The 26129-nt window shown below is 31.5% G+C and overlaps 1 protein-coding gene across 10 annotated transcripts in view; it reads left to right on the plus strand.

Moving 5' to 3' along the window:
• Dmd (dystrophin) overlaps nt 1-26129 on the plus strand; it is a 2486572-nt gene that overhangs the window by 619122 nt on the left and 1841321 nt on the right. For all 10 annotated transcript variants that reach the window (XM_004850043.4, XM_087189971.1, XM_087189973.1 and 7 more), the window contains one exon: nt 3176-3237. In XM_004850043.4, the coding sequence (XP_004850100.2) occupies nt 3176-3237 (62 nt within the window). The remainder of the gene's footprint in view (nt 1-3175; nt 3238-26129) is intronic.

The raw sequence follows: 26129 nt of genomic DNA on the forward strand, positions 1-26129 counted from the left end.
TCCTAGCAAAAATGAAAAAGAATATATGTTACTTGTAATGATTGAACAGAAACATGTAGATAATCACTTCCTAAAAAACAGATTTCACATTTTTCTTTGCTGACTTTGTTGCCAATTTCATATTAATATATTTTACTGTAGACCGTGTATCTATAATAATATCCATCTTGTAGTAGCATAAAATAGTCTACATACTGAGTTATGTATGTATAATCAATTTAGATTTACTATAGGTTTACAACCTATTGTGCTTAAAATTATCAACTTTTAAGTGATCTGGGAAAAAGTAATGAAAATTCAGAAACTCAGAAATATGAAAATATGTAATTTTCTCATATGAAAATGAAAGGAAAATTAAATGAATATGATCATTTGGGAACTATCTTTATTTATTAAGAATAAGTACCTGAATTTGCAGTAGTCATTCTTGGATTTCATGGTAATAGGAATCTTCCACAGAGAGGTCCATCAGCTCCATGAAAGTGCATGCAAATATTCTCATGTGGGCATTCCTTTGTAGAAAAGAATCATTATTGTTTCAGATAATCCAATGGATTCCATGACTTGAAATGTTTAAAATTATCAATGTACAACCGCATTCCAATTACTTTTAGAGTATGTGGTGCTTGGTAGATACATTAGCAGAGGATATGAGCAAGTATTGTGACAGAAATAGAAACATGCAGAATTAATAAATGCATGAGACATGTTCTCCTTCATTATTAAAGCAATATAAATTAAAGCAAACATTAAATATCATATCTAACAAAGCAGCAATCACTTAAAATACAATACCAACAGAAACTTTGTCAACAGCCTACTTGTCATTGTGATTATAATATAGATACCCCTCATTATTTCTGGTACCAGTAAAAATGGGCATGCTCATTGGGAAAGCAACGGGGCAATAGTTCGCAAAAGCCATAGAAGGTGAGGGTAGAATACTGTTTACCAGATGCTGGGGAGAGAAAGGAGAAGGGAAGGAAGAGGAAAGTTTGACCAATGGCTAAGAAGTTATAGTAGGAAAAAATAAGTAGAATTTAGAAAAAGGTCACTATATTTTAGGAATATCTGTATAAACCACTAAGAAATAGATGTATAGATCAGTATGAAGATTTCTCAGAAATTAAAACTAGAAATTCCATTCAGTCCAGCTATTCCTTTTCCATATATCTTCCTGAAAGAATTAAGTACATACCTTTGTTTATAACAGCAACACTCATAATAGCTATAGATTGAAAGTGGTTTATTTGTCAATCGACACATGAATGGGTAAAGAAAATGTATTTATATGCAACGGAGTACCACTCTGCCCTAAAAAAGGTTAAATTTGACTTGTTTATAGGAAAATGGATGTACCTTGAGACCATAATGTTAAGTGAAATAAATAAGACACGCAATCTAAAATATCTCATTCTATCTTTTATATGAAAAACCCAAAATATAAATAAATGAAAGAGTCTATGAAAAGATAGATGAAAGGAAACAGGGAAATAGAACTTTTACAAAAGAGAAAGTTATCAAGAAATGGAGGGAGGGGGGAAGAAAGGAGAAGAGATTTGAAAAAGAATTAAGATGTGTTGTAAACATGCACCCATACTACAGGATGAATATAATCATTATATACTGCAAACATGTATGGACATAAATAAGAATTCTTTAGAAGACAGAAGGTATTTTAAAAATCGGTCTTTTTTTTTTTTTTTTACAGCAAGCCAGTGATTAAATTTTGACTATTTGAAATGTTATGTTCTTTTATCATTATTTTGTAAAAATAACATGGCACTTATGACAGTAAAAAGGCTCAAAAGAAGATAGATTAGGGTTTAAAATTGTGATGATATATTTTTGTTTATTCTTCCTTGTCAAGTAAGGAAACATTTCCACATTATATATAGGATTTGTTGTACACCTTATGAATAATGCTGATATTGATCATATACATAGTAGTTTGTATGACAATGACAATGTACTTTGTGAAACTAAATAAAAAATTCTTCCATAAGAAAATAGTTTGAAATGTTATTTATCCCTGTTTTTATGCTGGTTAAAAGATCTGTGTATTAATATTGTAATTTAAAGATAAACAATACTCACAGTGCACACATACATTTAGTATGCAAAAGTGATTCTTTAGTGTATATCATCTGTTTGAAAAAATAACATGAGAGCAAATAGGTTTACTATTCAGAGTATTTCAGTAATAATTCTTTTGAGCCAGGTAAATAAAATGTGACAATCTCCAAGCATTAAATATCTCATTGATGTACTCATTTATTGAATGCTACTTAACATCACATTTGTAACAGTGCAAAGATAGGCTTTGGCTTTGAAAAGACTTTTTAATAAATCAAGATGGATGATTTTTCTGTCCATTTTACTCAATATTAATTTCCAGCTTAAGAAAAGAGATAATTTTTAGGAGCATGAATTCCGTAAAGCTTTTGCTTAATAATTTTTTGCCCTAATCCCTTAGCATAAGTCCTTAGGGATTTTTCCTTTGAGTATATGTAAGCCATGAAGAGTATCATTTGCATTTTTTTTGAAAATTTCAGACTTTTAGATGAAAAGAGGTACTCGAAAATTTGGACTTGTTGAACTGCTCCTGCCTTAATGCATTTATATATTTATCAAGTATATTTTCTGAGCTCTTAATTTGTGCAGAAAATATACTAGTTTCTGGGATACAAAGATAACTAAGCCATGTTTTTGATCATCAGGAAGCCTTTCCCATAAGGGAATCAGGCAGTATGTAGGTGTGGCAAAGGAGGGAATAATTATTTCTATGTTTATCTATGGATGAGGGGGAAGGTAGTATAAGATAAGTCTGAGAAACACATGACCCTCCCAAAAAATGACAGCTAAGAATTTCTCTTCATTATACTAGAGAAGATGTTCATTTTAGTGGTAAAATATTTAGAAGAGACTATTTTTCTAAAATGTATTTGTATAATACTTCAATGACAATGAACTTGAGCACATAAATTATTTTTCAGTTATAATATTAGTTTCAACATTCTATGCCAACATCACACATGTTTAATTTTATGTACGAATGAATTTAATATATAATATAAAACAACACTTGTATGTAATGATTTGAAAATTATTTTGGTTGTACTAATTAGATTTGAAATTACTTTTGAAAGTTGATCTTTTTTATTTTTTATTGTAGATGAAAGAGAAGATGTTCAAAAGAAAACATTCACAAAATGGATAAATGCACAATTTTCTAAGGTAAAACCATCTCGTCACTTGGCTTCTGAGATATACTGTGAGTTGTGAAATTTTGAAAATGGACAATATAGCTATGAATTTAAAAGTTTGTATTATTTTTCTCATAATGTCATTTTTTATTTTACCTCTGCAAATCTATGAATATTATGTTGGCTTTTAGTTAAAGAATAAGCAGCAGTATATATGATAAAGAGATTAAGTTTATTAAACATTCATCTTTGAGTCTTCTCAATAATGTGAATTTCTTTAATGACATGCCATCAAAGGATTATAATATTAATCTATCAATACCTACTATGTGTTACATATTAGAAGAGATACGAGGGATTTTTATTATTGTGAAAATGATGTTTTATTCCTCTTGATCTTTACCAAGTTCAAGAAAACTTAATATAGTTATTTAGATCAATATGTTCCCTATAACTTACCGCGCATGTAAAATAACTTACAATGACAAATTGTCTTCTTTTCTGAAGATATCAGTCCATGCTCTTCACAATATTTTTGTTTTAACTTGATTCATTATGCCAAAGACAGCTTTATATAATTATATTTGAACACATGAACACATAACAGATTTACCTGAAAAACTAGTATTTGGATTGTAATATAAAGAGGTTTTTTTTACTTTTTAAAGTTAGAAAAATTTGGATTTTCTTTCAATCGTACTAGATTTGAGAAAATAAATGTTTTGTAAGTCAGTTTTCTTCTCTTTCCATTAAATATGTATGTGTGGATAAATACTGACAACCTACTTGATAAATCAATTTCAGGTAATGGGACTATTATGTTAATAATTTATGATTACTTACACCCAAAGGCTTTTGTGATAATGGATATTTTACAAGTTATTGTGAGGATTTGAAAAGTTATTTGAAGTGAAAATTCCTCGTACAATGCCTGAAATTCTAAATGTATATGCATTACTCTCTCCACGGGTCTGTCTTATTTTGTAAAATCTTAGCTGCTAATGGATCCAAAGCAATTCAATAGGAGATGCAATCACAAATGTATTCCCTTTGCTGTTACAAAATTTTACAGACTATCATTTGAGGTATTTGACAGCAGAACTTTCCCAGATACTTTACTATATTAACAAGAGGTGAAAGTTCCTGAATTTTAACTATTTGTTTTTTGTAATTTCTTACTGATTTAGTAATTATTAAAATTCCATTACAGAATTTTTAACAATCAACATAAATTGGAACATATATTTTTAAAATTTAGAAATTTTTGAATAAAATGAGGTAGAAGTAATAAAATAAAACATCACAAAATAATAAATGAAAAATGAAGTCAAATGTTTAGGATGGGAATTCATAATTCTCAGAATGTTTCAAAAATGTAAATTAATTATTTTATCTATGGATGTCATTAAAATTTTGTTAGTTTTGGAATTTTGAAGCAGATGACAGATGTATGTTTTCAATTAAATATACAGGTAAATCAGAATTATAAATATATGGTCAAATAATAAATATGACAATACTCTGAATCTTTGGGTTAAAACTGAGTTATTTTCATAAGATATATAAACACGACAAAGACGAACACTGTATTCTTATTTTCACAATCTAAATAGAACTTTACTCTCTATAAATTGATATTCTCAGGAATCATTAATCACCTCTCACATGGTAATATACAAACCAAGACTGATATCCTGTCTTTTATGATTACATTATTAGTACTGCCCTAGAATAATTAGATGCTACTCCCTGCTTTTATAAATGGTCATATATTTCAAAAGGGCGGATAATTACACAGATGAGTGCATTAAATTCTTTAGCCCAAATATTTTCATCCTTGTATTCAACTCGTTATTTATCATGTCATAAATGTTCTCCTTAACTCTGTTTCAACTGGATCAGTAGAATCACCTTTCTTTCATTTACAGAAGTTTCATTATCAGTTATATCCTAAGTATCAGGTATATGAATACATTTTTATAAAATGGAAGAAAAAAACTTATTTGAAAGTAAGATATGTTTGTATGCATGTATATTAACTTTTAATTTGGGGTATCTTAAAATTAGCTTTTCATACTATGTTATAATTTTCTGCCAAATCTTCAGGTAAGGTACTATATTATTTTTAAAATACTTGAAGATAAAAGGAATTATGAGAAAGCTGGTTGATTAGCTTTAATGTACTTGACATAAAAAGTTAATTGTGCCGGGGATTTAGCTCAGTGGTTCTGTTGCCTGCTTTGCGAGTGCAAGGTCCTGAGTTCGATCTCCGGTACCAAAAAAAAAAAAGTTAAATGTAATTGTGAAACATATCATTTGACACCTTTATTGCATCACTAACTGGCTTTAAGTAGAATTCTAAACTTCCAGTATACACAAAAACATTTATGAAGGAAGGTCTGAAATGTGAGCCTACTTAAGAAAAGATTCGTTTTATTTATGAACCCAGTGTTCATTTCCACTGCACTAAAAAAAAAAAAAAAAGCAACCAGAATAAATACACTTGATTAATAGCACAAATAGTAAACTGTAAGCTTGTTTGGGAAAAAAGGAAAAATTCTTAATTAAAAAGAATATGTAGAAGATTTTTAAAAGAGTAAAGCAACGAAAAATTATGATTTGGCTGTATATTAGATACACACAAACACATATAACAATAAGATGAATATCAGTTTAAAGATTTATCTTTCAGGCATAGGCACACATTTTTATAATATTCTTAAATTATAGAGAGATAGCGAAGTAGTTTCTTGTTATTTTGTTAAGCCACAAAGGGATGTTTCAAGGAAAGAAATGTGATTAAATACTTCCTTATCACTTTGATGTCATTTAAAGCCAAATGTGTCTTTGCAGTAAATCCACTGATTTTCACTTTCTCAGCACCATTTAAAAATAAGCCCTGTCTCTTTTCCAAATAAGTCTTCTATTAACCTTCGATTCCAACATTTTCTACTAGAAAGTGATTTATCACATCCATTCTATAAAGATAAGCAAAAATATTTATCTTCCCATAAACACAAAACCATTTCTAGATAAGATTAAATCAAGGTAAATATTCTTTCCATGTAATTTGTAGATATATTATAATACTAAAGAAATTTCTAATGTTTACTTATAACAGATATAATTTACATTATAAAATATTTGCTCGCTCACCCAAGCTTATTAAAAGAAAATACAATTTTGAAATCATGACTAAAACGGTATTTTTAATAAAACGTGCTAGATGCTTGTGTTTGAGTAAAAAAAAAATCATTGAAATAAGATGTTTACAACTAGTTCAACTGAAAGATATAAATAAACCATCTCTTAGTGGGTTATATGGTGACTTTGATTCGACATTTGGATTTCTCCTTACTGATGTTTACTATTTTCATGCTCTAACTTCACTTCTCTGTCTGATTCTTCCTAGTCTTGGGTGAAGCTTTATTTCTGACTTAAATGAAGTAGGAATATATAATTACTTTTCTCTATGACTTCACAAGGTCCCGTGATATGATGGTACATTATTAATTTTTACATTGCTCCAACACATAGGACAACACTAAAAAGCCAGTATGCACCTCTTCAGAATAACAACATCACAAGATAGAATTCATTGACACAAAACATTTTTCCCAATAATTCTTCATAATTTTCCTTCCAGTTGTATGGTAAGCATAACATAAGGTGAGTTAACATCAAAATTGTGAGTCAGTAAACCAGGCTTCTTTACATCACTCTGTACCTTGGGAGAAAACATTCTATCCACACTTTAACTCATTTGGGAAAGAAAGGCAAATATGACATTCAAATTTTCTGCGTCTTATTTTCTTGTACACCCATGTTTACTTGTAATAAACCATATATTAAAGGGCATTATAAATAGTAAAACATAAACAGAAAGTACTGCCAGTATTTTCCTTGTGGAAGATGGGTTAATTAAAAGATTCTTAATATTTATCCAATTTATATCTTGAATCTCTTTTTCCTGTTTACTTCTACTATTTTCCATGCCATCATCTGGTCTTCTTGAGAACGTGACATTTAAGTTATAGCCATTGGGTTTTAATTCCATAATTTTGTGATCCTATTGAAACAAGCATGGATTTAAACCCCACATCACAGTTTGTAATGAATCGAAGTTCTTTGTTTTTTAAAAAATGAATAACTCTCTTCCTACAGATATTGGTACCCCCAGCAATCTAACTGTTGAGAAAGTCACCCTCAGTAATGTTTTGCATTCTTCTGCCTGCTTCCATTCTGGAGGGCCAGATAGGATCTAAAATACTGCAAGAGAATTTCCTAGTTATCAGTCCATTCTGGCCACAGCTGATATGTTTAAAATCCAAGGGAATATATTTACATAAAGGGCATCTGGCCCTTATGCTGTGCCTTCGTTGCCAGTGGTGGAAAACTCCGTCCTTAGTTTCTGACCTCTAAACCAATAATAGCATGCATATCATGTGTAATCTCTGTGAAAGAGTAGGGTGCTGAACTCTGCAATATCATTCAATTCCCTGTCTTTGAAGAAGCTCATTAAATCTCTTTTCAGTCTGCCTGATCCTACATCATTTTGTTGAATCTTCTCCATGTCCTTTTCATGTGGAGGCTTGTATCAAGTCATTATGCAACTTGAGCTTCCCTAATAACAAACTTTCAAATTCTGAAATGTGCTGAAATCAGAAACCCACTGATTGCTAGCATAATGCTCAAAATATTTTAGATTTTTTAGCATTTTAAATTGTAGATGTTTGCATTAGAAATGCTCAACTAGTACAATTGATGAAAATATTCCAAAATCTAAAATACTTCAAAACTTGAAGGACTTTTGGTCCTAAGCACTTTGGATAGAGAATATTCAATCCATATGAACCTAGATTTCAGAAGTAAAGTTTTGAATGAGTGATCTTCCTCTACATGTCTACTTCTTTCTTTCACTTATGTATTATTATTCCAGTAACCTCTATGCCAATTCACTTCTTCAAAATGCACATGCACACATGCAAAACACAAAACGCAAAATCCACACACACGCTGGGGATTTAGCTCAGTGTTGCGGCAGCCTGCCTCAAAAGCACAAGGTCCTGAGTTCGATCCCTGGTACAAAAAAACCTACAAATGCATGTGTTCAATAAAGTATGTTTCATATTTAGAATGAGTTTAAAATTTTCATTTTATAAAAAGAATCACGCTGGGACATCGTGTCAGAACATTATTTCAATCAAAGAAATAACAATCCCCATACACTTTCCTTTATATAAGTTAGTTTAAACTTTATATATAGCAAGGTGGCTGATTTAACAAAAGTAATACAGCAAAGCTGATGTGTTATAGGAGGTTTACCATGGACATTAACTGACTCCTATGCTCCTGGCTTCCTGTTCCTTTATACTACTCTACTGGAAAGGATGGTGTACTAAACCATGTTATCTAGATGGTGATTAGCAGCCTTTATAAGGTTTTGGTTAATACTGTACTTGAATTTGGACCTGTTGTTTTGGAGAGATGAATATTCGTTGATGAAACTAGAATTCATCATTTCAGAAATTTTTGCACCCATATAACAGTATATTAATCATGCTATTGAGAGTTATATTTTTATGATTACTTTGTCCAATTACCTAGGGAGATAAATATTCAATATAAATAAAATGAGTGTTTGAGTGATTTGTCTGAGATGAATGGAAGAGATGATTCTGGAACCTAGGAACCTGACTCTAAAATCCGTATTTCCATATCTGTTATTTATGTGACAACTCTTTCATCCCCCATATGTTGCATTTTTTCATAGGACACATCATAAAATTTATAAGGCCTCTGAAAAGTGAGCAAAAGCTTGCAGAGCATTGAAAACAGGACATATTGAATACATGTGAGAATAACAAATGTTTTAATTCATCTCAACATGTTAACATTGTTTAGGAAGCTATTTAGTTGATTATTTGTGAATGGTTTCTAATAAATTAAAAGTTAATATTTTTACATGCTAAATTTTTGTGAGTGAAGTCATGTCATTTCAATATAACAATCTAAACTGCATAATTTCATTCATGAGTATTGCTTTTTATTTTGGCTAGTCATGAAATATTGTTTGAGAGATGATAATTCGAATATTTATTTAAAATAATTTTATGAGAAATACAAAATATTCCTTTAACTGGCAAGTAGACTTCCTAACATCTTTATATGGTGTTACGATGACTTGTAGAGTGATGTTTCTGTGTTTGGAATCAAGATAATTATGTTAAATGGTTTAATCCACTGAGAACCATTCCCTTGAATGTTTTCCTGAATTTAATCTTTGCAAAGTACCCAAGCAACAGAGGATATCATTCAGTTGGTGAAACAAAAATTGGATTGAGATAGTTCTCAGTATTTTCAATGAAAGACAAATAATTTGTTTATAAGGCAAATCTTTCTTAGAAACATTTTGTTTTTTACCAACCCAGTGTTAACTGAGATCTTGATATCTCTAGCTAGTTTTAGAAGGTAAACATGTTTTTCTCTGTATGTTATTATGTTCTGAATTATCTTATTAGAATGTTGGAATTATTGATTGCTATACCTCTATAGTAGGCAGTGGCCTAAGTGACAAGCATATTTAGTTTGCAAATGTAAATATTTACCAGTTAACATAACTTTTGCTAGCAAAAGTATTTCTCTAGCTGATATGGAAATACATTACTTATCTGATTTATTTTGTCTAATGACCTCTATATAACTGTTTAACTAAACAACACATGTTCAGTTTAGTGATTTATTTTCATTTTGAAAAGAATAGTCAGCATTCCAGTATCATCCCATCATTGATATGTTGTTGCTAAAATAAACTTTCAACATTTAGCAAATGCAGTGTCTACTGTGTGCCTACTATGTGCCAAGCATAATTATCATACATTGATGAAGGCACAATACAAGATGGCTTTTCTTTTCAAAGAAATGATCATCTGTAGTAAGAAACAATTACATAAACAAATAAGTAAAATAAAGGATTACCTTTAAGAGAAGTACTGTGGAAACATATACAAAAGAAGGGGTAATTTCTTGGAGAGGAGGACAGCTTTTTGCAAGAAGGTGACATTTAATTTGGCAGTGTCTGTGCAGAGACAGTGTCACAAAAGATGATGGCAGCAGGAGTTGCTTGTAGAAAACTGGAATGATTAAAATAATTTGACTTGTCAGGTGGGCACTGCCCAAGGAGATCTGTAGGAGAGGAAAAAAGAGATTGCGAGAAAGACCATAGCTCCATTCCTGAGTAATTCTATTGTTGTGGGGCTTGGTGGGCTAACAATGAGCTATTGGTTTAATCATTCATTATTCAACTTCTACTTGAAAACTGTGAAATTCTAAGCCAATAAAAAGTGATAGACTGATGAGACTGCCTTGCCACCAATAAACCATCATGAAAAATTCAGTCTGAAGCCTTAACTTTACATTTAGACATAGAAATCTAAAATGAAAAAGCAAGTGGGTTACATTTTTTGGAGATAAGTTTGATACACAGACACACCGTAGAATGATGCAACACAATGCATCAGAATCCCCTGGAGAATATGGTACAACATAGGTTTGAGGGGCCCAGAGCCAGTGTCTGATTCAATAGATGTGGATGGAACCAAGAACTGCATGTCTAACAAATTCCCAGATGATGATGATGCAGTTTGTCCAAGAACCATGATTAGAAAATGATGGCCATAGAATATCAGGTTTGTAGAAGAAAATGCTTGAAAAAATGCCACTGAAGAAATCAGGGACAAGAGGGAGTCTTTCCCTTTTTCTATCTGACAATAATAAACTCTATTTTGTGGGGACTACAATCAATAATATAATTGGATTGTTGTTAAAGGACTCAAAACCAATAAATGACTTGTCTATCTGTTATATATTTCAAGTCCTAAATGTCTCTTATTTTATATTGCAAGGCTTAAAATGCATATCTGATATGTATGTACACTATTTTAAAATTTTATAGTTATATTTTTCCACAGCAGATAGTTGATGAGGAAGGGAGTTAACATACTTGCACTCAAAGTTTAACATTTATTTTATTCATATACTAATATTTGTATCTGCATGTTTTCTTTCACTGCAATTGTTTTATGTACAAAAATAAGTCTTTTGTTCTTTTCTTTGGTTCAGCAGAAGAATTTCATTTTAGCGACAACCTGAGGATCTTCCTCTGTGGTCTTCTTAATAGGTTATGTTTTTGTTTTTTAACCTTACCATGCTTCTTCAACCTTCCTAGTACCCTCAATTAAGCTGTGATCATGGTAGCCAGAAAACAGAGTTAAGATCAAGTGTGACAGTAGTCTATTGATATACGTTCACCTGCAGAGATGTCTCTTGTAATGCACATGAAGGACAGACTTATAAAATTATTGGGAAAAAAGACAGAGTATGGTTCTCAGAATCCCTTTGATTATTCTAATTTAAGCCCCAATTTCACTAGTCCAATTTTGTATGTAGAGATATATACCAGTAAAAATAGACAAAGATAGGGCCGGGGATTTAGCTCAATGTTTCCGCTGCTTGCCTCGCAAGCGGAAGGACCCGAGTTCGGTCCCTGGTACCAAAAATAAATACATAAACAACAATGATCAATAAATAAACCATGACTTTCAATCTTCTCCAGAATTGTGGGGAACTGATGGATGAATGCAGACTAGCAGACTCCTTTAATAAGGAATGTGAATGAAGTCAATGCTTGGTTTAATCTTAGCTTTTAATGAGAAAAAATTATGAGTTATAGATGAGTTTGGTAAATGTTTTCCTTTACTTCACCTTGCCCAAAGAAAACCAATTTTTACAATATATGTGATTCACGGATAATACTTTTATAAGAACTGGTCCTTGCTGTTAAAATTACTTATAGTTATTATAACAGGCAGAGAATTAATATTTTAAATATTACATTTATGCATGACGTTGTTATCCTTCACAAGCCATCATTTATATTCAAGTAGACATGCTTTGAAAGAAATATACATGAAGTCTACATTCACTACCTTAATATTATTGAGCAAATATTACATTTCAGATGCTCGTGATCAGTGATAGTGAACATTCAAAGTTACAAACGTGGAGCTTTCAAAGTTAGAAACAGCCCACTGTGGCACATGTGCCATAGTTTTGCCACAACTGTTCTAGATTTTTTAATATAGAAATTAATAGACAAAATACTATTGATCATAGGACACTGTAAGTCAAACTCGTAGGTAAACTTTTCTTGTTCTTTGTAAACTTTTTTGTTTTCCTCTTTTCTGCAGTTAGAACATAGAATTTTGGATAAAGGTGAGTGCTAAGAGGAAAGATGGAGCAGGATATGGGTAGAATAGTATCCAGTAAAAATGCATTGGAGTTAACTCCATCTTTGCCTCTCTTATGATCTTCTAGGGTAGATGGTCATAAATTAATGGGAAAAATTATTATTTATCTATAGTGTCCTTCTTCATAGGTCTTACTCTGTAGAACTTATGTCAACTATACTGTTGTTTATATATCTTTTATATGTATTAAGTGAGCTCCTCAAAAATCTCAACCTTGACATAGTTGTCATTGGATGCTCTGTTTAGTGCGTATTCTCTAGAGTAATGTTCACATTAAATGAAATACATGAAAAGGAAGAAGGATAGAGAAAAAAAAGGAATGAAAGAATTGAAGTTGGTCATACTTGCCATTAGTTCCATTCTTTTTTCTGTCTGTACTTTCTCTTTCCACTTCTTTTATGTCTTGAAATATCACTTCTACTCAGGGCCTAAACTTGACAGAGAGCAATCAAAAGATGATTTTTCACAATATAGCTTCAAATATGTATTCACACCATTGAATTCAAGATCTACATTACCATGTGCTCACTGAACACACTTACCAAGCCATACCAAAGTTAGGCTGTGATGCTATAGGTGGAGAGGAGTTTACTGGATAGATAAGAATGACAGGATTCAGTCAATGATTGGACAAAAAGACAGAATTAATATGATGAGTGCAAGGCATTTTCTCAGGACTCTAGGCAGATGTAGATATGATAAATTGATATAGTAACAGAAAAGAGAAGAGGAAAAGATGTTTGGGAGATCTTTATCTTTTGGTTGTAGTTCTTGAATTAGTGAGGTTCATGTGATTATGAGGCAATTAGGGAATCAGTATAAGAGGCAAAGACTGCAGTCCCAGTTCATCTCTTAGTGTTTGTAAACTTGAATAAATTACAAAACCTTTCTAAGCCTCAACTTCCCCATCAAATATTTATTAAAAGAGCAAAAAATATTCTGCTTGCAAAGCACATAGAAGTATGCGTCAAACATGGTAAACACTCAAATAGTGTTGGTTATTATTTATTATGAGGCAAGAGAAATTGAAGTCCTCTGATAAGAATGCTTGAGGCTGTGTTTTCCTGACTTTTTTATTTTCCTGAGTGGTTGTGAGAGCAGATAGATTTTAGTTAACCAATATTTTGTTTAAAGTGCTAGGGGAATTGACTGGATTTTAATAAGCCATGAGTAGAAAATAATCTCTGTCAGATTTGAAAACATACATTTATGATGGTGTTTTCTAGTGTTAGTCATGGAAATTGGAGAAATACATGAAGCGTCTCAGGTGGAGCATGTAGCCAAAAATCAAGCACTGCGGAAGAGAAATATTTACAGAGCAAGTGCAAGCAAAAGAGACTAAAAAGAAAGACTATGACCAAGAGCATTAAGAAGAAAGTTGCAGTTATCATTGTCAGAGGCCTAAGGAGTTAAAAGCAAGAAAACTCAAAACATCTATTGTTATGGTTTCTGCAATCACTGTTCTAGGGCCTAATATGCAGATGTCCTCCTAATACCTTTCTTTTAGTTTCTAGCATGTTCAAGCCTTAGTGTCCTAGGTACTGTGTCCTTGTCTTTCTTGGTTCAATATCCTGTTTTTAGTCAAGTGTAGCTTCTGGTAGGGTACATTAAAAAAGAAATATTATGTCATTAAATATTTTTATTTTATTGTTCCTTTATGTTAGTTATTGAAAAATGAATTCAACCTAAGAGCAATTTGACCTTCATAACAAAATTGAAAGGAAGGTATAGAGATTTCCATGTACTTCTGGCCTCTTTAGAGATCCAACCTTCCTTGGTATCTATCCTCCATCAGAATGGTACATTTGTTATAAACCCTGAAGTTACACTGATGCAAATTACACTGATGCATCCATATCACGCCGATGGCATCATTTCCATTATGGATCACTCTTTTTATTGTGAATTCTATGGGTTTAGACAAATGTATACTGATAGGAACCACCATCATAATATCACAGAGCATTGTTTCAGTGCCCTACAATTTCTCTATGTTCCTCCCAACCCATGGCACCCACCTGTATATTTACCGTTTTCCACAGTTCTGCCTTTTTGAGAATCACATGCGGTTATGATCTTAAAATATGTGGTGATAAGCACTTACGTTTCCATCATGTCTTTACATGGTTTGATATCTTATTTCTTTTTTAATGCTAAATAAAGTGGTATTTTCATTTCCTGGATGTGCTGCAGTTTATCTATTCACATACTGAAGGACAGGTTGGTTTCTACTGCATTAATGTGTGGATTTTTATGTAGGTATAACTTTTCAGCTCCTTCAAATAAATACTAAGGAATGCAATTACCGGTGTGTATGATAAGAGTATGTGTAATTTTGTTATGAAATAACCAACCTGTCTTCCAGAGTGGCTGAATGATATTTGCATTTGCATCACCCCCAAACAAGAGTTAATGTTGCTCCAGGATCTCACCAGCATTTGGTGTTGACAGTATTCTGTATTTGGGCAATTTTAAGAGAAGTGTACTTGTATCTCATTGTTGTTTTAATTTGCATTTCCCTAATTGCATATGATGCAGACCATCTTTTCATATACTTATTTATCATCTGTGCATCTTCTGTGGTAGGTGTCTATTAAGGTTTTGGTTCATTTTTTAATACAGTTGCTTTTTATTGTTGAGTTCAAGAATTCTATATACATTTGGAGTAGCAATTCTTTATGAGATATGTCTTTTGGAAATATTTTTTCCCAGTTTGTGGCTTGTCATTTCATTCCCTTGACAATATATTTTACACAGTAAAAAATTAATTTTAATGAAGTTCAGCTTACCAATTCTTTCTGTCATGGATTGTGCCATTGGTGTTGTATCTAGAACAACAACAACCCAAGAGCATCTATATTTTTCTCTGAGTTTTATCATTTTGTATTTTACATTTAGATGTGTATTAGAACTCTCCACAGAGAATGAGTAGGGCATGCACATAAATATATGAGAGGAATTGTCTCATGTAATTATGATTGCTGAGAAGTTCCATAATTAGTCATGTGCATGTTGGAGACCCTAAAATGTCAGTGGTGTGGATCAGTGTAATCCGAAAGGCCTCAGAAAATGGGTTGCACAGACTCTGAGTTCAAGACAGAAAGCCTGAAAACCTAGAGGGTTATTAGTATAAGTGTTAGAGTCGACAGTCATAAGATGTTAATTTTTGTAAAAGATTCAAAGTCCTTGTGTCTAGATCAATTTTTGTATGTGGATTTCCAGGTATTCCAGCAACATCTTTTGAAAAGACTGTCTTCATTTGAATATTATTGCTCTTTTGTCAAAGATCAGCTAGTTATGTATGTGGGTCTATTTCATAACGTCTATTCTATTCCTTTGATCTATTTGTCTATTCATTTTCCAGTATTATATTTTCTTGATTACTATAGCTTCAGTAAGTCTTGGGATCATGTAGTATTAGTCTTCCAACTGTCCTTCTCCTTCAACATCATAGTCATTGTCTTTGGTCTTTTGCCTTTTCATATAAACTTTAGAACCATTTTGTTGATATCCACAAAATAGCTTGCTAGGATTTTGAATGAGATTGCATTGAATCTATAAATCAAGTTGGGAAGAACTGATCTCTTGAAAATATTAACTTTTCCTATCCAAGAACATGAAGCAAGTCTCTATTTTGTTCTTTTAAAAATTTCTTTCATTAAAGCATTATAATTTCTACATTTAGGTATAAATATATTTTGTTAGATTTATACCTAGGTATTTCAATCTTGAAAAGTGTTAGGGTAACTGATACTCTGTTCTTAATTTTAAATCCAATTTGTTCATTGCTGATATGTAGGAAAGTTATTTACTTTGCTCATTAAACTTGCCCTAAAACCTTACTAGAATTGCTTCTTAGTTCCATGAAGTTTTCTCATCAATTATTTTAGGTTTTCTATACAGATGATCATGTCAACTGCGAACAAAGACAAAAACAACTATATCTGTACTTTCTCAATCAGTATACGTATTAATTTCTCTTTTTTGTTTATGTATTATTGTAGTAGCTAAAATTCTCTATATGATGTTGAAAAGTAGTGAGAGAAGATATCTTTCCTTGTTTCTGATATTAGTAGAAATGATGCTATTTTTGCTATTAAATATGATATTAGCTATATAATTTTTTGTTCAATTTAATATATTTATCATTTTATTTCTGGAATATGAAGTCATGTCTACTTTAATTTTCTGTGCATTTTAATTATAATTTTCCTACAATTCTCCTTTTCTCTCTGCATTACTCGTGTTTTCTAAGTTCCTTTCTTCCTGTTTTGATTTGTTTTATATTCAGGAACTTTTAAATTTTTAAGCCATTTCTCAAATTATCTAGTGATTTTAGCCTTTTGTATATATTTAAATGTGAGACATTAACATTTGATTACCATTTCCTGGTAAAAATATTTACTATAAAGGGGAATCATTGTATAGTTTCATTAACATGCTATATTATGTAGAGAGAGTTTAGTCTACATATTAAAGTCAACGTATTATTTTATGAATAAAGAAACTACATTCTGGCTAAGACTGGGAGAAGTATAAAAGTGATTCAGTTATTTCCACTATTAGTTAATACTGTTAGAAGTCTTAATCATCACAATTAGCTAAGATAAACCAATTCTAGAGAAGAAACAGTAACTGTATTCAATCTGCTGGTATGAGTGTTTACCTTTTAGACTAGAAGAAAGAATGACATTAACAAACATTTGTGCCAATAAAAATAAACTCCAGTAAAATAATTTAGCAAGTTACCAGAATGTAAAATTTACATGCAAAATCATTCAGCTTTGTGTATATAAGTGATAATGAGCCAGAAGATATTATGAATGGGGCACACCTGTTTATATCACAAACAACAAACAAAATTAGCAAACATATCAATACATGTGCTTAAAACTTCCCTGAAAGACCCAAGAGAAAATCAAAGAGAAAGACATTGCTTCTGGAGGTCATGTGTATTAGTCACTTTCTTTTCTCTGAGACAAAATAGCTGAAAATGACAAAGTAAAAGAGGAAATGTTTATTTTGCCTCATAGTTCAGAGTACTCTATCGATGGTTGGCTGGCTCCAAGGCAGAAATGGCGTGACAGAAGGGCATCGTGGAGGAAAGCTCCTATGCTCATGGCAGCCAGGAAGTAGAGAGAGCCTGAGACAAGAATATAACTTTTCAGATCACACCACCAAATGACCCACCTTCTCCAACTAGGGGACACTTCCTAATAGCATATTCAGCCATGAACTCCTTAGTGGATTAATCCACTGATGATTATAGTGCCCATATGACTATCACCTTTCCAGAGCCTTACCTCTGAACATATGAGATTTTTGAGGAAACCATAATAATATCACTTACCATCATAAAGTTAGCTCTTAATTTTAAATTAATGTAGAAATTAAATGCCATGCTAATGAAATAACCAACATTTTTTTTCTGGAGTTAGCCAAACTGACTATAAAGTTTTTATAGAAAAATACAGAAAGATATCTAGATAGAGATAAGAAACAAATACCAATAAAGGGATGGTAGGTATGAGAAAGTATAGGTGTAGGCCAAGATTTTATGAACAAAAGCCTGCTCCTACAAAAAATATTACAAAGAATCAATAACTGGAATAACATCATGTTAAAAAGCTTTTGTGGTTCTGCCACTTGCCTCAGAAGCACAAGGTCCCGAGTTCGATCCCCGGTACAAAAAAGTAAATAAATAAATAAAAGCTTTTGCACAGCAAAAATTTAAAAAAAAAGAAAAAGAAAAAAAGAAACTACCAAAAGAGTGAAAAGACAACCCACAGAATGGGACAATTTTTACCAGCTATTTCTCAGACAAAGGACTAATATCTAGAATACACAAAGAACTAAAACAAACAGACCCCTCCCCAAATATAAAGATCCAATTCAAAAATGGGTATCTGAAATGAATAGACACTGCCCAGATGAAGAAGTACAAACAGCAAATAAATATATGAAAAAATGTTCAACATCACTGGTCATTCAAGAGGTGCAAATTAAAACAACACTGAGATTCCATCTCTGTCCAGGAAGAATGGGTATCATCAAGAAATCAACCGGAAACAAATGCTGGTGAGGCTGTGTGGAGAAAGAAACCCTTCACTATTGGTAGGATTGTAGACTCGTACAATAACTATGGAAATTAATATGGAGAATCCTTAAAAAAACAAAAACTAGTGGTTCCATTTGACCCAGCTATTCCCCTTCTGGGTATTTTCCTGACAGAGTTAAAAGCATCATACCATAGTGATATATGCACACCCATGTTTATAGCAGCAAAATTTATAATAGCTAAATCTTGAAAACAGCCCAGATGTTCATCAAGGATGAATGGATTAAAAAGTGTGTTTTTTATATACAATGGAGTTCTACTCTGCCATAAAGAAGGATAAACTTGAGACATTTTTAGGTAAATGGATGCACCTTAAGACCATATTTTCAAGTGAAATAAATTGGATACACATGTTTAAATATCACATTGTCCCTCTTGTGTGAGAAAACCAAAGGGTAAATAAGGCCCAAATGGATGATAGATATTGAGAAGTAGGAAAAACATGTTTAAATGGGAAGGAGAACTAGCGAGAAGGAATGGGGAAGGGAAATGGAAAAATAAATGGAAAGAAAAATGGAAACAAAGCTTTTATAAATGGAGAGGAGAAGAAGAGTTGAAGGTAGAAGAGAGTAATGGAGAACAAAAGAAGAATCAAGATATATTATGTACAGGTACAAATTCACTAGGATGAATGTGATAATTATGTGTATCAAAAGTGCACCAATAAAAGTAATTAAAAAATAAAATGGTGAAGTATGAAAAAGATTATAAATTAAACTTATGTAGCCAGGCAGAGCAGTCCATGCCTGTAATCTTAGCTACCCAAGGTGCTGAGGCAGGAAAATGACCCATTACAACTTTAGCCTGGGCAATTTATCAAGGCCCTGTCTCAAAATATTGTTTTAATAAAAGCATTCTGTATGTAGGTCAGTGATAGAGGGCTTGACTAACAAGTACAAGGCATGTTTTTATGAAAAACAATTGCACACAGATATGTTCTAATTTTGTTTGGCTGGTAATTGTTTTATAATTTTATTTTCTAAATAGAAAAATAACACTGGATCAGAGATGTACATGTCTAGGTGTTAGGACAAAGTATGCCATTTTCAAATTATTTTATTTCTATGGTATGAAGTTTAACAAACAATAAATAGGTTATGTCATTTTGTTTAAAAATAAACCATCAAGATTTGGGGTGCAGAGATCAGACTATTAATTGGGGATTTTTTCACAATTTTCTATAATAAACTTTGTTAATATTAAAGTATAACATTGATATCAATATTTTTATTTTTAATTAATTTGATTGTTTTCTCTGGTATTAGAGCTTGAACCCAGGGTCTTTACACTGTGCTATATTTGAAGGGTTTAATTTATTTATTCTGAGACAGGGCCCCCCATTCTCTATCTTATCAGTATGGGATTGTTAGAAGAACACCTGGTGCGTAGTAGATTCATAATAAATACTTTGAATTATTAATGAATGAGAGAATGAATGGAGGGATGTATTAGGATAGAAAGATGTGCGAACAGTGAGAAGTTTGGAAGTATTATCTAATAGAAATATAATACAAAGCATGTTGCACAATGTTTCAATTTTTGGTAGCCAAAATTTGAAAAGTACAAACAAGCGGAAAGTATTTTAATAATATATTTTATTTGACTATATATAAAATCAAAACATCACCTTTCAACATGCATTTAATACATTGTAAATGAGATTTTTACATAATTTACTGTAGTACCTCTTCAAAATCCATGTGTAAATTTTTAGCACATCTCATAATCTCAAAATACCTATTTTTAGGTGCTCAATAATAATATATGTTTATTGGTCACCATGTTGTAGAACACAGTTATAGAAGGATGTGGAGATAGCCTAACCAGATCAGGAAAGGACTTTGGTCACTTGCACCAATATTTTATGAGTCATAACCTATTTGCAAAGGCAAATCTTTAACAAATTATTGGTCAAACAACCTAAGTGAAATATATTAGGATATCGTCTCAAATCTTAATTTGAAACTATTGTGTACAACTGATAAAATGTGTATGAAATTGAAAAAGAGGTAATATTTCTGAAGCCATGGTCAAAGTATATAAAATGATCAGTGTTGACATAAGCATAGCTTTTTAAAGAATTGCAAATGAAAGAAAAAGTACAAAGCTTCTCTCTGTAAACTCCCATCAGTAACAAAAAGAAAGGAAAAATCCACAAAATATATATTTACCAATCTTGCACCTTAGCTTATAAACTGATACTGAATTTCTTATGTGATTCCCATTTCCCAATTGTTGAAATATTATATCGGGCTAGCCCAGAAAATGATAAGAAAAGGAATGAAAGTTATTTTTCAATGAAATTACAGAAAGAAAAAAAAAAGAAATTACAGAAAGAATGATTTATAAATGTCATTTTCTCCTTCACTCAATGCTTGTACACATGATACTTCAAGTTTATAGCAATGGATCTATTCTGCAATCAAATGTTTAGACCAAAAATAAGATTTGGTCACAAGACATTTCTTCAAGCAAGTCACCGTTTTCTTTTTATGTAATATTTACAACTGTATCGATGTGAAAAACTCCTAATCACATCAGTATATTCATTGCCATCTTGAATAAATAGAAAGCTTCTGAAAACAACTTTTCTCCCCAAAATTCCCTGCACCATTATCCCCATCAATCAGGTTCCTCTGAATTCCTACCTACTTATGCTTTTAAGGTTCACACTTCCAATAAGGAAAATTTGTAGAATAATTACTGTAAAAGTGTTTCAATCTTCCCTTATTAGGCCACAAACTAGAGTATTGGCAGGTACTATGCCTAATATATGTGCCTACCAAATAGTAGGTACTCAAAGATATTATAATATTAGAATGTAGTAATGCATTTAAAAAATTCTTCTCATTGCCAAATTACTGAAGAAGAGGATACATGCATTCTCTAGCAGGTACAGGAAAGTTGCTCGAAATATAAAAATCAGTCATCACTTTGTAAAAAGTTGTAGAAAGAACTTACATTTTCAAGCACCTTCATGAATTAATAAAGATACACTGAAAATACATAACACAAATATAAAGATATAGCTTTTGTATGAATATATATGAAGCATTTGTGTATAGATGTATATACATAGCAAAGTATGTATGTATATGTATGAATATATATGTGTACATATTTAACTATATCAGGGGAAAAGTAAGTTTTTATCTAAACTAGAAAATTTTATTATAATTATCTACACATATTAAATGTATAATTTAGTGAGACTCACTGTGTTGTTCCCATACATTCATAGATCAAACTTTGATCATGTCCATTCCATTCACTCTTCTTCTACACTGGTCCCCCAACTCAGGGCCCTTCCTATCACTAATATAATTCCTCTTCTGCTTTCAAGTCTTCTTTTTTTGTGGTTTCCACATATGATAGACAACAAATGTTTTCATTTCTGTGTTAGGCTTATGTTACTTACCATAGTGCCTTTAAATTCCATGTATTTTCTTATAAATAATAGAAAATTTAAAAAAGAATAAACACAGAGCTAGATGTAGTAACATTGAAAGCTCTAAATAACTAAATAAAATTATTTATAACATGAATGTACATGTTATTTAATTATCAAACTGTATATGATAATAAAAATAAAAACCACAAGTTAAATAACTAGAAATACTTAGATTTTACTTTAGTTTTTAAACATTTCATGTCTCTACTTTATATACCTTAAAGCTATTAATTACAGTTATAATTTTAGGATACAACCCTCCTGATTATTCTTCATATATGCTAAATGAAGATTTCCATTTCTTCATTAAATGTGAATTCTTTAGAAATTGATGATTTTTCCCAATGTATTTGCTTAAGAGAGAAAGAAGATAATCTGAATTTGCTCTTTTAAATATTAAAATGTTTCAATTAAAAATTTTTCAATATAATTAAATATTTAAGGGTAAAATCTTTTTATTAACTATTTCAAAAGCATTAAATAACATTATTCAGGTGTTCCCCTGATTTTAAGGCATGATGATCTAATTCATGATTTATATATATATATATATATATATATATTAAGATCAATAGTCATGGTAATAAAGTACACAGTTTAGAGAATCTTAAAGTAATAAAAATCTGAATATGGTGTGCCCAACTAAGGTAAATTTGAGAAAAACTACAAAATCTATTTGTTTGCATTATTCATACTCTTTAGGTTATTGTTCATCTCTCCATCTGTGGACTAAATGTTCAATAAACAGGTTATATAGGGTAGTAAAATATAATTGTCTCTTCATCCTTAGTACTTAATGGGTTCCCTATAGCCAAAGACAGTTTAACAAGAGGAAAATGAACCAAAGTATGCTGACAAGTACACCACATGTTGTACCGCCCTGCATATGCCGCCCCCACCGCCACCGCCCCGCAAATCTCAGAAGTATCTTAGAAGTCTGGCTTCTGTAACATCTTAAACAAACAGTACATTTTTAGTATATGTGCTGCCGAAGCAAGTAAAACAGTACCTTTTTAGAACAGTCATAAGACAAAGAATATAGACCTCCAGTCTCTAAGTAGAAAAGCAAGTAAATGAGAAACTAATGGTAAAGGAAAATTAGTTAGTAGTTTGTTATGTAGAACCCTCCGGTACCATTTCCAGGCCGAAAGGAATCTATAGTTGTCACTAGTCATAAAACTTTGTTCTTCCAGATAGAATAGGGTAGATGGACTCCTTTGCAAATTTATGTTCTGTTTTTAAACAAATGAGAGGACAAAGATCTTTGCTTATATGCTTCTTCTGAATTGCCATCTGCTGAAAATCAACCGTATGTGAACGAAGTGAATTTGAGATGACACATTCTGCTCTTCTACATTTATTTGGCTGGGCAATCAAATGTATTTTGATAATTTTATTTATGGCACTTTCAACAATGTAGCTTGAGATGTTGGAAAACAATATTAAAAATTTCACAACCTAAAAGATGTGTTGTGTTACTCTTTAAAAATCACAAGATTCACAAATATTCAGTTCTTTTAAAATATTATAAATATTTACCATCCACCTTTGAACACTTTTTCTCATTATTTAATCCAAACATTTCTATACAGAGCTTTAAAAACTCATACTTTGTGGCACCATCTAAAATGTGATTTACCATCCTTGTCGTTATTTATTCTTTAAAATGATCATTGCTTAAATCAGTGTGGGTACATTGAACAAGGTTTGAGAGCCACTTTGTAGGACTGAGTCATTAGCCTGTAATTTTATAGTGGATCAAGTACCGTGTTTTCATTACTTAGGGAAAAAATAATGACCTTGCAATTGACTCTTATATTTAACATTTTTATCTCAGCTTTACCATCATTAAATATAACTGTGTTGACCAAAAAAGAAGCTGGGAAATCTCAGGGTCACAGTTTAATCTAATTCAATTTAAATCCAACAAAGATACCCATAATTGACAATTTACCAAATCAAAGGCCAGAGTTAAGTTAGACTGTAAGCTGTGTTGATTTGAGAGTAATTAGCCTTAAATTTTAAAACATTATACTGGGCGTGGTAAAGCTCTTTCAAGAGTTTTTTTATATGGCAATGAAAATTTTCCAAAGTTGAGATGATTTATGAAGTCTGTTACCTAAAACAACCAATGCTGTCATTGTAACTACTGTCTAAGTCTTTATGAATAGATCTTATTTCACTTGGCCTGCCTCAGGGTACAGGACCACAGTTTTCATGGCAGTGTGGAGGCTGGTCCCTAGCAAAGATTTCAGAATTATATGGAATAATCATACAAAACGAACCCCTTGGCTTTCAATGCACAACATACCCATCTTATTTCTTTTGAAAACTCAACACATGTAAGTAGAGCAAAACTGAATCTTGACATCCAGTGACATTTCAAGAACAGAGCAATTCATATTATAAAAATAGACAGTGAGGGATTTCTGTCCAAAAAATGTTTGTTCCTTGAAAAATGTGCCTGATAGAAAAATCATACAACTAGGAATTTTAGATAATATTCATATGTGCATTTTAGAAAGCAAAGTGTTTTGCACAGAATGTAAATGAAAAACAAAGAAGAACATTTTCATATCATAAGGAGTTATTGAACCTAAAAACTAAAATAGCTCAAGGATCATAGGAAGTGTAGTATTAGTAGTTAGCATATATAAACTGTCAGGCATTATAAGATGGATTTGCATGAGTTATCTCATTTTATTCTTTTGTTTATGTACTTGTTTTAAGTTGACGAATATTAATAGTGTGTATTTATGGAGTAAAATGTGATATTTTGATCTATGTATACATTGAAGAAATATTAAATAAAGCTAATTAACATATCCATCACTTCTCTAACTTATCACTCTCTTATGCTAATAACTTATATACTGTTGGTGGGAATATAAATTAGTATAGTCATTTTGGAAAATAGTATGTAAGTTTCTCAAAACACTAAACTGAATTGCCATCTAATCCAGCAATTGCATTCACTACTGGGTATATGTCCAAAGGAATGAAAATTTTTATGTAGAATAGATATGTCATTTAATCTTAAAACAACATTTTGAGACAGACATTAGTATCCCTAATTTTCATGTGAGAGAAAGCAGAGAATAGATATATAACCCACTCAAGGTTAAACGATGACAGCATCAAGACTCTAAAGGCTTTCAGGGTGCCAGGGTTCAACTTTTTAAATGATCCATTCCTACTTTAATTTTGAGGCTTTCAACTATTTTCTATTTGTTGATAATGAGGTTCAGGATATCAAACCCTAAAATGTGTTATCTTAGCATTTGAAGAAACCAGAGAAGCAAAATCATCTCTCAGATTTTCTCCCACTCTTCTTCACTGAAGCTGTTCATGAAAGAGTTTTCTTTTTGGCCTTCCTCTGAAGTAGGTCATATGACCCTCAGGTGGCCTATCCCCAGAGGACAGGAATGTTATACAGAGGCACAGAGAAGAATCTGAATGAATAGACCTTGCTAAGTTTCCCCCAGGTTATTACCACCAGATCATAATTTTTGTACCTCAAATATATTTTTTCACGACTATGCTGTCTTTATCAAATTTAGCATAAACATCTGCAGGACCTCGATGTTTGAGGGGGTATTTTTTGTGTTCCATAAAACTTATATTTTAATAAATGTGAATGTTTTTCTCCTGTCTATCTGTCTTTGCTTATAGGAGAATCAGTCCTAAACATTGTGATTAGTGAGAAAATAAATCTCTCCTACATTATCTGTAGTGTAATATATAAGAAAAGGAGCCTGATGATCCAATATCTAACCACCTAAATTCTACTCTCTAGTCAACACATGCACACACACACACACACACACACACACACACACACCTAGAAATAAAGTTTCATGAAAGTGATATATTTACCATATATACCCACATTTTAATATTCTTCCAATTCTCTATGGTTTCCTTTTTAAATTAATGGTAGTCATTGCACATGAATTAAACAAATCACTCTCAATGCACAGATGGGTTGCCCCAAAGCTTGAAAAGCACTTATCTAGATGATTTACCCAAACTGCTTCACTAACAAA

The sequence above is a fragment of the Heterocephalus glaber genome, unplaced genomic scaffold, assembly GCF_053883595.1.
Source record: "Heterocephalus glaber isolate CG9 unplaced genomic scaffold, H.glaber_assembly_v1.0 deba00001547, whole genome shotgun sequence".
NCBI classification, from domain to species: Eukaryota; Metazoa; Chordata; class Mammalia; order Rodentia; family Bathyergidae; genus Heterocephalus; species Heterocephalus glaber.